The 12399-nt window shown below is 45.6% G+C and overlaps 1 protein-coding gene across 1 annotated transcript; it reads left to right on the plus strand.

The window, feature by feature from the left end:
* Positions 1-217: 217 nt before the first annotated feature.
* RHOH (ras homolog family member H) lies at positions 218-793 on the plus strand (the record flags this gene model as incomplete). The annotated part of the gene is made up of 1 exon (XM_080918245.1): positions 218-793. One exon carries the CDS (start codon positions 218-220, stop codon positions 791-793), a length of 576 nt encoding a protein of 191 aa, XP_080774371.1.
* Positions 794-12399: the final 11606 nt, after the last annotated feature.

The following is a 12399-nucleotide window of genomic DNA, read 5'->3' on the forward strand; positions in this document are numbered from 1 at the left end:
TTCTGTCCAGGTGGCAGCCAAGCTTCAGAGGTTTTCCAAGAAATCACTGCCTCTCACCTGGGCAGACGGAGAAGTGATACCTGCAATTGGTGTCTGAGATTCTGAGAACACAAGCCCCAGTTGCTGTCTCCCTACTATATGGAACCTGCTTTAGTAGCCATTGAGGGCTCTCTCCCTTGAGATCCTGGACTCTTAAATACGACTTCAGACTGGGAAGATGCTGAGCTCTATCAAGTGCGTGTTGGTAGGCGACAGTGCTGTGGGGAAAACCTCACTACTGGTGCGCTTCACCTCCGAGACCTTCCCGGAGGCCTACAAACCCACGGTGTATGAGAACACGGGTGTCGACGTCTTCATGGATGGCATCCAGATCAGCCTGGGTCTCTGGGACACTGCTGGCAATGACGCCTTCAGAAGCATCCGCCCCCTGTCCTACCAGCAAGCAGACGTGGTATTAATGTGCTACTCTGTGGCCAACCATAGCTCATTCCTCAACTTGAAGAACAAATGGATTAGCGAGATCAGGAGCAACTTACCCTGTACCCCGGTGCTGGTTGTGGCCACACAGACTGACCAGAGAGAAATGGGACCTCACAGGGCTTCCTGCATCAATGCCATAGAAGGGAAGAGACTTGCCCAGGATGTGAGAGCCAAGGGCTACCTGGAGTGCTCAGCCCTTAGTAACCGGGGAGTACAGCAGGTGTTTGAATGTGCTGTCCGAACAGCAGTCAACCAGGCCCGGAGACGAAATAGAAGGAAGCTATTTTCCATCAACGAATGCAAGATCTTCTAGACCCTGAGGTCCTTGTACCCAACATCCGTGAACATACCTCAGAGACTCATGGGAGAGCGGGAGGGGCAAGCCAAGAGGACCGATGCTCCGTCCTGGCACATCTGAACGATCTTTCTGGATGGGGTTGTGGGGACGTCTGCCACTGATGCGTCCACAAACTGTATTCTGTAGACAAACTCTCTGCCCAGCACAGCCAGAGAGATTCCTTGGGAAGCCATATGAATAGTCCATCTTCAATGAGAGAGTAAAACCACCATCCTAATTTAGACAATGAAGTGCATTTCCCAAGTATGCCATATTTAAATCCATGTCATATTTAAATAATAACCAAATATAGAGCTCTTGTTTGCATGCTTGGGAAGTCTGTTCCTTGAAAAGCCAAATTGCTGTGTGAGGAAAATAACCTTGTGGGGTTCAACCACATGTTTGTGGCCTTATTCTTTACTCCTGGATTTAATTTGGTTGGAATTACTTGCGCGCTGTGTTTTTCTAGACAGTCAGCCTTTCCAATGACCATAAGCTGACCCTGTAATTCATCTTCCATTTCTTCATTATTCAGAGTTGTGTATGAAACACAGCTCCAGACCAGAAGGTATTTTTAACCCTGCCAAATGATCTCCTCTGTGCTTACAAAAGAACATTTCTTATTTACGGTATTGCCTGTCACTCGGACAACTCCAGTTGTCGCTCATTAAGACAGAGATGGAAGGAAAAAAAATCTTTCATTTAGAAAGACACAGTTTGCAAAGTAACAGCAGCAGAATTTGGGACAGATGCAGGAGTGGGGGTTGTGGGGGAGGCTTCTCCTCGCCTGAACCTCATGACGTGTACTTCCTGATTGGTTACAGGTTTCGGGAGGGGAGGACAAGTGTCATACATAATAGTTCATTGGCTGGCAGAACCCCATCATTTATTAATTTTAAGATGGAATGAAAGCAATTAGGCGCCTATATATGTATGCCTGTGTATATGTGTAAAGGAAAAGACAAGATTTGTGGGTTTTCCTATTTCATGAATAGATACTCACTTGCGGAAAAACGTTACAGATCTCAGGTTCAGAGAATGAGAAAGCCTGTAGCAATTACTCAGATAATATGGAGTTGCTGGGAAATACCAACTCAGTAGGGGGATGTGCATATATGCATCCTCCTAATTGTTTGAAACGGATGGTACCGTACTCACCTTTCCTACACGCTGATGTATCATTTATAGTTCCCATCGAATAACTGGAAACCACTTGAAGCACCTTTCTTGGAGCCCAGCACTGTAAAGGTGTTGTGTGGCTGTCCCCATGAAGGGTGAGGACCCTGCAGGAGCAACCTACTGAGGATTATGCTGACATAAGCAAATCAGCTTGTCACATGGATTCTCTGGCTGACTCTGTAGTTACAGTTAAACACATCATCGGACACCCCCACACCGCTTTCTCCTCTGTCTCTCTCTTCCAAGCCTGGGACCTGGATCTTGGTCTTGGGGAGAATAATTGCTTGCCACTTCCCAGGGCTAATAGGTTTGCTTTCAGCTAATCTCTCAGCCTTCTGGTTCTGTGGTTTGTCCCTGCTGTTGGGTCACCTATATCCCTTGACTTGAGAGCTCATGTCTTCAGTTCATAGCACTGAACATCCTGAAGGTTGGGACACAGAAGGACTGAGCAGGCAGGAGAGGAAACAGGGAAGTATGTCCTCTAGGTCCCTTGGATTTTCCCTCTCCTCATTCTCCAGCACAAAGGATTTTGTTTTTGTTTTGAAGTGTGTGTGTGTGTGTGTGTGTGTGTGTGTGTGTGTGTGTGTGTGTGTGTGATACTTCTTTTTTCTCACACTGTCACCCAGGATGGTCTCAGACTTGTAGTGATGCTCCTGTCTCAGCCTCTTGAGTGCTGGGCGTGAGCTACTCCACTTGGCTTATGAAAGGTCTTTAAGAACAAACCCAGCTTCAAGATTAACCCATGCAATATTAAAACACACTGAAGAAACGAATCGCCGCACATTCGGTTGGCTGTCCATTAATGCTTGTCTTTCTTCCCATTGAAGGGAGGTAGGGTTGGGGAGCATCTAAAAGTGGGAAGGACCCAGGGAGGAAGAGGAAGTTTCATGGTAGAAAAGAGGAGAGGCCATCGAAGCTGCTGATGGACCTGAGGGAGGTCTCCTGTTGACAAGAGCCAAGTGCAAAGCTCCTTTGAGGAAGGAAGCTCACGCCGGAGGGCAGGAACTCACGTGTGAAGCCTCCTCTATGTGTACCTGTTGGAAACTGAACCAGCCAGGGCCTCTCTTCTCTGTGTCCAGAGGCTGTGCTTCCTTGTAATTAGCTCTGTGTTCCCAGGGCCAAGTGCAGGGAAGAAGCCATACTAAATAAAGCTGTGTGAGAGAAAGGGAAGAGATTGGTCCTCTAAGCAGTTCTGAGAAGGAAGCAGACCTGAGCGGGCCTGCAGGTAAGTACACTCTGGAGGAGAGCATCCTTCGCAGGACTGTATGCTTGGTTTTACATGCTGATGTGTAGGTATGTACTGAATATATATATATATATATATATATATATATATATATATATATATATATATGAGCGCTGAGCCAGCTGTGAAGGCCCCACCTTTCTGACCACATTATCTCTTAATCCCTTCACAGTAATCAGGCCTCAGGGGAGCAGTGTGAGGGGAAGGGACCCACATTCCCTCGTGCCAGTGCTATTCTGTCTTACTTTATTCGTGCTAGCTCAGTGGGACAACAGAAGAGTCTGGCCTGAGGCAATGGGGTTGGACGACAAGGTGACAACATCTGGATGGTTGAAGTGTGTAGTGCTCTATAGCTATCTGGACACCGTGTTAAGCTCTTGTATGTCATTGTCACACCACGTGGTATGTAAGTGGTCTTAGTATGTTAATGGGATGAACCTGAGACGTGGTGAGGATCAGAACTCTTAAGTCTGGAACAGGTTCTAGAGCTCTACTCAAAACCACCCGCCCCACTTCCTCCCTTAGAGCAGTCAGCTTCACCACATCCGATCTCCTGTAGCTGCAGGCCTCACCCCCTGCTAGTTAAAGGGCTCATATTTAAAAGATGGTGATGGTGATGATGATCTTGGCCTGTTCATTTGTTGTTTCTGTCTTGTGAAAGGATATTGTTATGACCTCAACTCATGGCGCTTTCTGCCTCACCTTCCTCCAGGCGCACACACATAACCACACCCAACTTAAAAGATTATTCTTATTTATTTTTTCCATTACTGGTTATCAAAAACAAGGCTTCGTGAATACCAGGCAAGAGTTCTACCCTGAGCTATGCCATCAGCTCTAAACGATTGTTTTTAAATAAAATATTCCAGGCCTAATCTCCATCTTCCCTTTTTGTTGTAATTTATGGTAATGAGGCTATGATCCAGTAACTCACCCCGTATCATCTATTGCAAAGATCCCTATTTCTACCCTGGGATTTTCAGCGTAATTTTCAAGACTGCTTGTGTGTGACGTAGCAGACATGAAATCCAACATGACTTAATGCTCTTAACAGCTTGGACAAAATTCTGATTTCTTATCTTGCTACCTCCTTCTTCAGGTCTCACATGGTCTCTGAATGAGCCACAGGGAGAAGAGAGCCTGGCTCTGACCTTTGGAAGATGTGAGACTCCGGGGAAAGGGCATTTACACACCATGAGATGTGGTAGAAGCATTCCAGTTTGGCAGATGTTATAAGGGGGAGTCCTCACGGTTAGAAGGCAGTCCTTAAAGGTTGATTGGCAGATCGATAGCGTTATGAAGTGATGGGGGAGGGGGAGCAGGAGGAGGGGAGGACTGACCTCTGTGAGTGTCGGTCCCCAGGGTAAGAAGGCAATCCTTTGGGGTTGAGTAACTTCAGCATAACCCTATGACAGGCCTTACCAGTCCTCAGACGCTGTCTCTTTTGATGAGGCAAAGACATACAATCACCATCAGCTTTTCACAAGATAAAACAAGGCATTAGAGTTACCAGTGCTGGGAGCTCACGAAGGCCCATGTAGTCATGAATGTCTGAATTAGTCCTGAGGACTCAAAAGTTAGATTGATATAAAACTAATGCTACATAAAAAAGTCATAAATAATCAAAGAGTAAGATGTTATAGACTGAAACACTTTGGAGTCAGGAAATCTGAGTTGAATGTCTTCCATCCTGAATTCTCTTTTCTTAAAACAAACAGGTACTATGCTTCTAGAACACTCTATAGAAGGATTAATAATGACTGTGGGAGAACTTTATGCCTATAAATTTTGGTCAGACAGTCATGTTATCGTGTGTCTGTTGGATCCCTGTGTTGAAACATAAGCTGAATCTCTAATCAGATCAGAATTTTCTAGAGGTTTCACCATGTGGGTAACATGACGGGAAACCCACACAGAAGCAGATTCTGCTTATAATATTGTCAACTAAACAAGATGGGTGAAATGACAATAGAATAATAGAAATAGCAACAAACTCCATCTGAATGCCTATGGTTTCCAGGCCTGTGTCAGCACTTTACAGACACCTCAGGTCACACACACACACACACACACACACACAAACATACTCACACACACACACATACACACACACATACACACACACACACACACAAACATACACACAAACATACACACACACATACACACACACCCACACATTCACACACACACACACACACACACACACGAATACACACAGATACACACAAATGCACAAACACAAATACACACACAAATACACACACATACACACACATATACATGAATACACACACACTCACACACACAGGAATACACACAGATACACACAAATGCACAAACACAAATACACACACATACACACACATATACATGAATACACACACACTCACACACACAGGAATACACACAGATACACACAAATGCACAAACACAAATACACACACAAATACACACACACACACACACACACACACACACACACACACACACACACCGGGATAGGGTAGGGGACTATTATTTTGCTGAGGCCCAGACATATAGAGATGTTTCTTCTTACAGTAACCTTTTTTTTTTTTTAATTTTTAAATTGCTTTAATCTCAAATTTGAAATTAAATTTACTTTTTTATTAGGGGGTGTACATAACTAATTATGTCTGCAATGACCACTTCCAATAGACTCACATCCTGAAATAGTTGGAATTAGGAATTCAACTTACAAACTGGGGTAGGGAGTACAATTTCGGCCACAAGTGCTGTGAAGTTACATCTTCGGGATACTGACCTGTAATAGCATGTATCAACTAGGAATTTGGGCTTGGAGCATGTGTTGAAATGGGATGCTTTAGAACGTGGGTTTGGTGTTAGATCTAGATCTTATCTCAGATCTCGTACCTGGACCGATTGCTTGGTAGATATCTTTGGTTGTGGATTTGTGCCTCAGATATGGACATCAGGCTTTAGAGAGGATTCTGTGTGTTCAAAGCCAGCCTTTACTTTTTGAGTGCTGGCATTAAAGGCATATGCAACCACATCTCAGAATCTTTATCCTCTAGCTCAGACAAAAGCAAAAGCTTCATCAACTGTAACATGGGCCTGGCCCTCTGGGCACCTGAAACACGTTTCGACCAGCCATAAGCAGTTCACCTGATGAATATAACTGTGCAAAAAGCCAGGATAAAGCAACAGAAGCCCAGTCAGCATTTTAGACCGTTGACATCCGCTATAATGCAACAAAACATTAGCGGTCAGGTTGACATAGCAGAGGCGTAACTACCTTTGGTACCTATGTGGAACTCAGAAATCCTGCCTTATTACCCAGTCTCATGAAAACACACCTTCACTAGGCAGAGGCACAGAGGCACCTGGATCAAAGAAGTGCCTCTTCCTGGGGCACAGCCCTGTGCTAAGGTACACAGCATGGTTTGAGTCCACACTGAACTTGGTGAATGAGTGCATTTATGTGTTACATAATGCACCCACTGAGAGAATCTTACACGCGGCTCTCTTCAGTGAGCACAGATCAGAAACCTGGCTTCAGTGCCGATGCAAGGACTCCAGCGAAGGGCAGAGAGGAAGCCTGCACAGGAAATACTGCCAGCCTGGAGGATCCGGTCTCACAGAGTTCATTAAGGAAGCCATGTTGGATGCTGGTTACACAGGCACTGCATTTTCCTGACTAGTCAACAGGCAGGCTCTTTCTTGAGGAAAGAGGACAGTCCTTTGTAAACAGAGGCATCAAATCCTTCCTGAACTTCTATGAATACTCCATACAAGAGGTAGACAGGCTGGTCTGCAGCGGCTGAGCTAGGTGGTTGGGTCCAACAGAGACAGTGCCTTCAGCCCACCTTCCCCGGCCCTGAGAGGAGAGACTGAACACTCGTTTCTCAGGGATGCACGGGACTTTCCTAGGCTGGTTTGGGGGCCTCCTGTTTCAGATGCACAGTGAATGCCTTCCTCTGGACCAGTGTACAGGACCACAGCACAGCTGGGCTTCCTCCTCCTCGTACCAGTGCTGTCGCTGAAGTCAGGGAAGAAGGCTGCAGTCTCTCTGCTGGCGGAAACCACAGTCTGAGCCATGGGTTGTATTTTGTGTGTCAGTGAGGCCCAAACTCCCACGAATTGAATCTGAGGCTATATGGCGTGCTCGAAATACTCTGGTGGGTCCCATCGGTGTCCTCCAAAGTTGGATGGCATCTTTGTGGGCAAGGATGTAGGCTCGGATTGGCCCACTTGTCGTGAACTCCACCAGCCGCTGATAGAAAGAACGCCCCTCATGCTCTTGTTCAGTGGCCATTATGGTTGCTAATTTAGACAACATGGCCAATCCCTGTCACATACTGTATAGGGCATGTGCCAGTTAGTGTGTGGCAGTCTCCCCGAATGACCTGCCTTCTGTCATTCTGTCTGTAATGTTCTCAGGTGACTGTACCATGTCCTGCTGGGATGTTTGCTGTCACCACTGGGACTCTCTTTCCCACTGTTCTTGACTCCCAGGCTCATCCGTGGACCCAGCATCTCAGGTCTACCTGGCTGCTTTCACTCTCGAAGAAAGTCAGAAGGAAGGAGGAGAGAGTATCAGGCTCTCTCCTTTTACCCATCCTTTGGTGCGGTCTATCTGCAATGTCCAAGTCCCCCACCCTAAGGTCAGGGCACTGAAATGGCATTTTCTCTCCTGGTTTTCAGCCCTAAAGAAGGCTAAAGTCAGCACCCCAGTGGAGTCTGTTTATAGAGGTCTCTCAAGCATTGCTTTTATTCACGTCTCTTGTTGAACCACCCAGATTGAATTTGGCTTCTTGCTAGACTCTGGATGACATACTCACTAAATAGTAACTTATCTATGGGTTCTGGTGTTTGTTGGTCAGATCCTGACTGACAAGTGAGGGTGGGCAGCATGGGTGACTAACTGCCCTTCCCTGAGCCACAAAATAATAATAATAATAATAATAATAATAATAATAATAAATAAATAAATAAATAAACCAAAACCCTGTGCCTCATCCATCTGCCTGGACCAGAAAGGAGGGGTTGTAATGTTACAAATTATGAGTTTTCCAGTGACGCAACCACACTGAAGAAATTGTCAGTCTGCATGATGCATCAAGAATGACTAGCAACCAACCAGAAACGCATTTCAATTTAAAGAAAGATATTTGACCTCAACACCATGGCTCGTACCTGTGACCCTGTGCTGAGGCAGAAGGATCAAAAGTCTGATCTGAGACTGGGCAATATGTCCAGACCCTGTCTAAAGAAATAAAGGGCAATTTCTTAGTAGAGAAACTATGTATGACCAATGAACAAGAGAAAGTATGATTAATCACATACCTACTCATGGACCTGTTGCAAAACCCATCAAACCACCATTTCAGCAAAAGAACGTAATGGCGAGATAGTGTCGGCAGGGGCACGAAGCAGTAGAGAGCCTGCGTGATGCTGATGGAGTGTGAGTTGGTATAGCCTGTCTTAGTACAACAGACTGTCTTATACTGGAGACTCCGCCCACCCCCAAATCCATGTCCAGAGATACACTTGCACAGATTTCCAGGAAGGCACAGTAAGAGCGCTTGGTAGCATGGCAGGAAATGGCAAAGCTAGAGACAAGACAAAACCACAATGAGATGAAGGCCAATTCAGTTTTGGGGTACTCACACAGGGACCGCAAGGCAGCACAGAAAAGGAACAATCTGTAGCTACATATAGCAGCATGGATGGGTGTAGACAAGTATGAGGGAGAAAAAAGGTGAATAAAAAGTAACGTAGAATCATCCCATTTATATGACGTTCAATGTGAGCAAAACTTAACATTTAGGGTTAAAGACATTTTAAAGAATAGGACTCTAATAATCTTTTACTATTTGGTCTTCAAAAATTTTTCTTACATATTTTATCTGCTTTTTAAAGTATGGTATAATTAATAACTTAAAATACTATTGAGAAGTTGGAGTCTAAGGTCAAATCCCCGAACCTAAATCTGGGCTCTGCCACCTCTGAGCTCCCCAGCCCCAAGTGAGTGAACTAACTTCTTTGTGTGGGGGTTTCCTCATGTGTGAAGCAGGTAAAAATGAAATCAGGGTTGTGAGGATTATCAGCTAAGACACCAAGACTATACTAAGTAAATGCTCAAGAAATAGCACATGTAGCACCTGGTGATCATATTCCTCAGGGATGGAGGACCTTAGGTCTTTCGTGAGCGAGGACACCAAGGTTTGGAGATTATGAACTGGGAGATCACAGACTCACGAGTTGGCAAATCTGGATCTTAAGTCTCCCAACCGACTTTAGAGGTTGGTTACTGTGGTCTACGCAAAGACAAAGACCCTAGAGTATCATCATGAGGGGTTTGCCATATATCACAATCATTTATCTCCACTTCATGGTGGCCTTCTTAGCCCCAGACTATGCAGATAGCCAAAGTTCCCAATTTTGTGGCATTCGTATCTAGTCAGGAATGGGTGGGCAGACAGGATTTGTGTGAAGAAATAAGATCAAGGTAGGAGGTGATCTGTGCAAAGAATAAAACACGCTGGGAGAAGGGATCGAACCTTGGGGCCTGGGTTGTGCAGACGGGCCTAACTGAAGAGGAGGTGAGTGACCAGGTGCATCTGTGCTGCCATTTTGAAATAAACAACCCCTCTGGGAAGGAAAGCCTGCTTGGGAAGGATGAACACGTGTTACCTTAATCAGTGCTCAATGCCGCAAGCCTTTCACAGGAGTGACGGGCTTTGCTGGGATTGTTGCTATCTGCCCACCTGTGAGGAAGCCCTGACAGGGCTGTCTGCAGAGGGGAGTTTGCTAACCTCCACCGCAGAGAGCCTAGGACAGTTCCCAGAAGCAGAACACAGCCTAGAGCTCCCCCCAACAGGCCGTTTCTAACGGATTCCGAACAAAAGGAAGGAAATGACTAGAACTCAGGATGGAGATAGGGGCTCAGAGCAAAGACCACAGAATGACGCCGAGAAGTGACAAGGCCATGCTCTCCAGGGCCCACCCCTCGAAGCAGCTGGACTCGTTCACCCTTGTGGTAGGGCTATTATAGACAGGCAGATGGTAAGGTCTGGAGCTGTCACTCAGACTGAAACAGACCAGAGTTAATTCAAGGGCATCACTGGCATTAACTTCAGGGCAGCTGGCCCTGTCATCTTGGGAATTTCCTGAGGAGAAAGCCTTGACTTAATCACTGTGCATGTGTAGTGTACTTGGGTTTCAATTTGATCTTGTCACAGGCCTCTGTTTATATCTCCTCCTCTTTTCATTCCTATCTGTAGCCCGGTACCCACCTCAGCCACCTAAACAGTGATGCTGACCTCCCAACCCTGTCCCACCATCTGGTGTATATGTGTGACCAAGCCAGCTCAGTCAGTCAGCTGGGTCTCAAGGAAGGAAGTGAGGATTGGAAAAGAGAAACAATTAGACAACATGACTCCAGCCAGTGCTGAGGCTGAAGCAGGTTTGTTTTTCTCCAGCCTGCTTTTATATCATTCTAGGTACATCCAAAAAACATGGTCTGATCTTAGATCAAAGGCAACGTAATCAAGCGAAGTAGTAAACAAGGAGACCACAGAAGAAAGTAATTAAATAAAGTAATAAGCAAAGAGATCACACAAGGTAGTAATTAAGTAAAGTAATGGACAAAGCCCCATGCCTGCTGTTTCTAATATTCTTATATGAGCCTTCCTTGTTTTAGCCCAGTGACAAATGCCAAATTCCTAGAAGCATCACCAAAAGCTTTCAACATTGTGTGTGTGTGTGTGTGTGTGATCTGTTACAGCACCTGCTTGTTTAGTTTCTGCATAAGTGGTACATGTGCTAAGGTCAGAACACAACTTTTGGGAGTCAATTTTACTTCCTACCATGAGGCAGGATCTCTTAGAGAACTGCAGGCTAGCAAGTCCTTGGGCTTCTAGGAGATTCTCCTGCTTCTGTCTCTGGTCTTACTGAAAAAAGCCCCAGGATTACAAATGCATTCTATAGCATCCATACTGGCTAGTTTTGTGTTAACTTCACACAAGCTAGAGTCATCACAGAGGAAGGAGCCTCAGTTGAGGAAATGCCTCTATTACAACTAAATCCAATGAGATCCAACGAAAACCCTTTCCTCCCCAACTTGCTTTTGGTCTTGGTGTTTCATCACAGCAACAGAAAACCCTAACTAAGACAGCATCTGACTTTCTTATGTGGGTCCAGGAGATCTAATTTCAAGGATATGTCGGACATATCCTTGGCCAGAAGCCTGTTTAAGAGAATCTCTCTCCCTTATCATTGTCTTTCCACATCAGCTCCTGTGAGGCGCTTAGATGCCTCTGAAGTGCTTGTCTGTGTCACACCTTAACACCTGCAGGGCTGGCCAGCACCAGGACTGGGTACACAGTCTTCCATGACCTCAGCATAGCACTGCAGCTAGTTGTACTGTGTAATTCTGCAGGCAGAGCAGTTAGGGCTCAGGAAGCTTGAATGACTCATCCATGTGTTTTAACTCATGCTCACAGAAGCAGTTTGTGCTTATTTCTCTGGACTCCAGTCCCCCTCCTCCACCCTCTGCCAGTACACAAAAGATGCTCTGGGAGTGGTAGAGGCAAAAGGGGTTGGCCAGGTGGGATACATAGTTATTGATTAGAAAAAGAGAGGTACTAACTGAAATCAGCTGGGAGAAGGCAAACTCAGATGAGTCATTTTTTTCCATCTCATTGGGCTGTGGGTGTGCCCATTTGTGGGGCATTTTCTTGATTGTTGATTAACATAGAAGAATCCTGCTCGTTGTGGGCAGTGCCACCTGTGGGCAGGCAGTCCTGGGAGATTTAAGAACGGTAACTACTTGTGAATCTAAGAGCAAGCTAGTAAGCAGCACTCTTTGAGGTCTGTGCTTCGGTTCCTGCCTCTGGTTCCTGTCTGCCGCCATTGCTCCGACTTCCCTCAATGGTGGGCTGTAACAGGTATGCTAAAATAAACCCCTTCTTCCCCTTCTTAGTGTTTTAGCATATCAACTGGAAGCAACCTAGGACATGAGGTCTCCTAACCTTGGCTTTATTCTTATAATAAGGATTTGCTCTTTAACTGGATCTACTGCCCATTTTTCTAAGGAAATTGTGCCTGGGCTTTTCCATGTTCCTGCTCCACCTTGTTTCATATTTTAGATCACGATGGGGTCACTATTGGA

The sequence above is a fragment of the Micromys minutus genome (assembly GCF_963924665.1).
Source record: "Micromys minutus genome assembly, chromosome: 1".
In the NCBI taxonomy this organism is placed as follows: domain Eukaryota; kingdom Metazoa; phylum Chordata; class Mammalia; order Rodentia; family Muridae; genus Micromys; species Micromys minutus.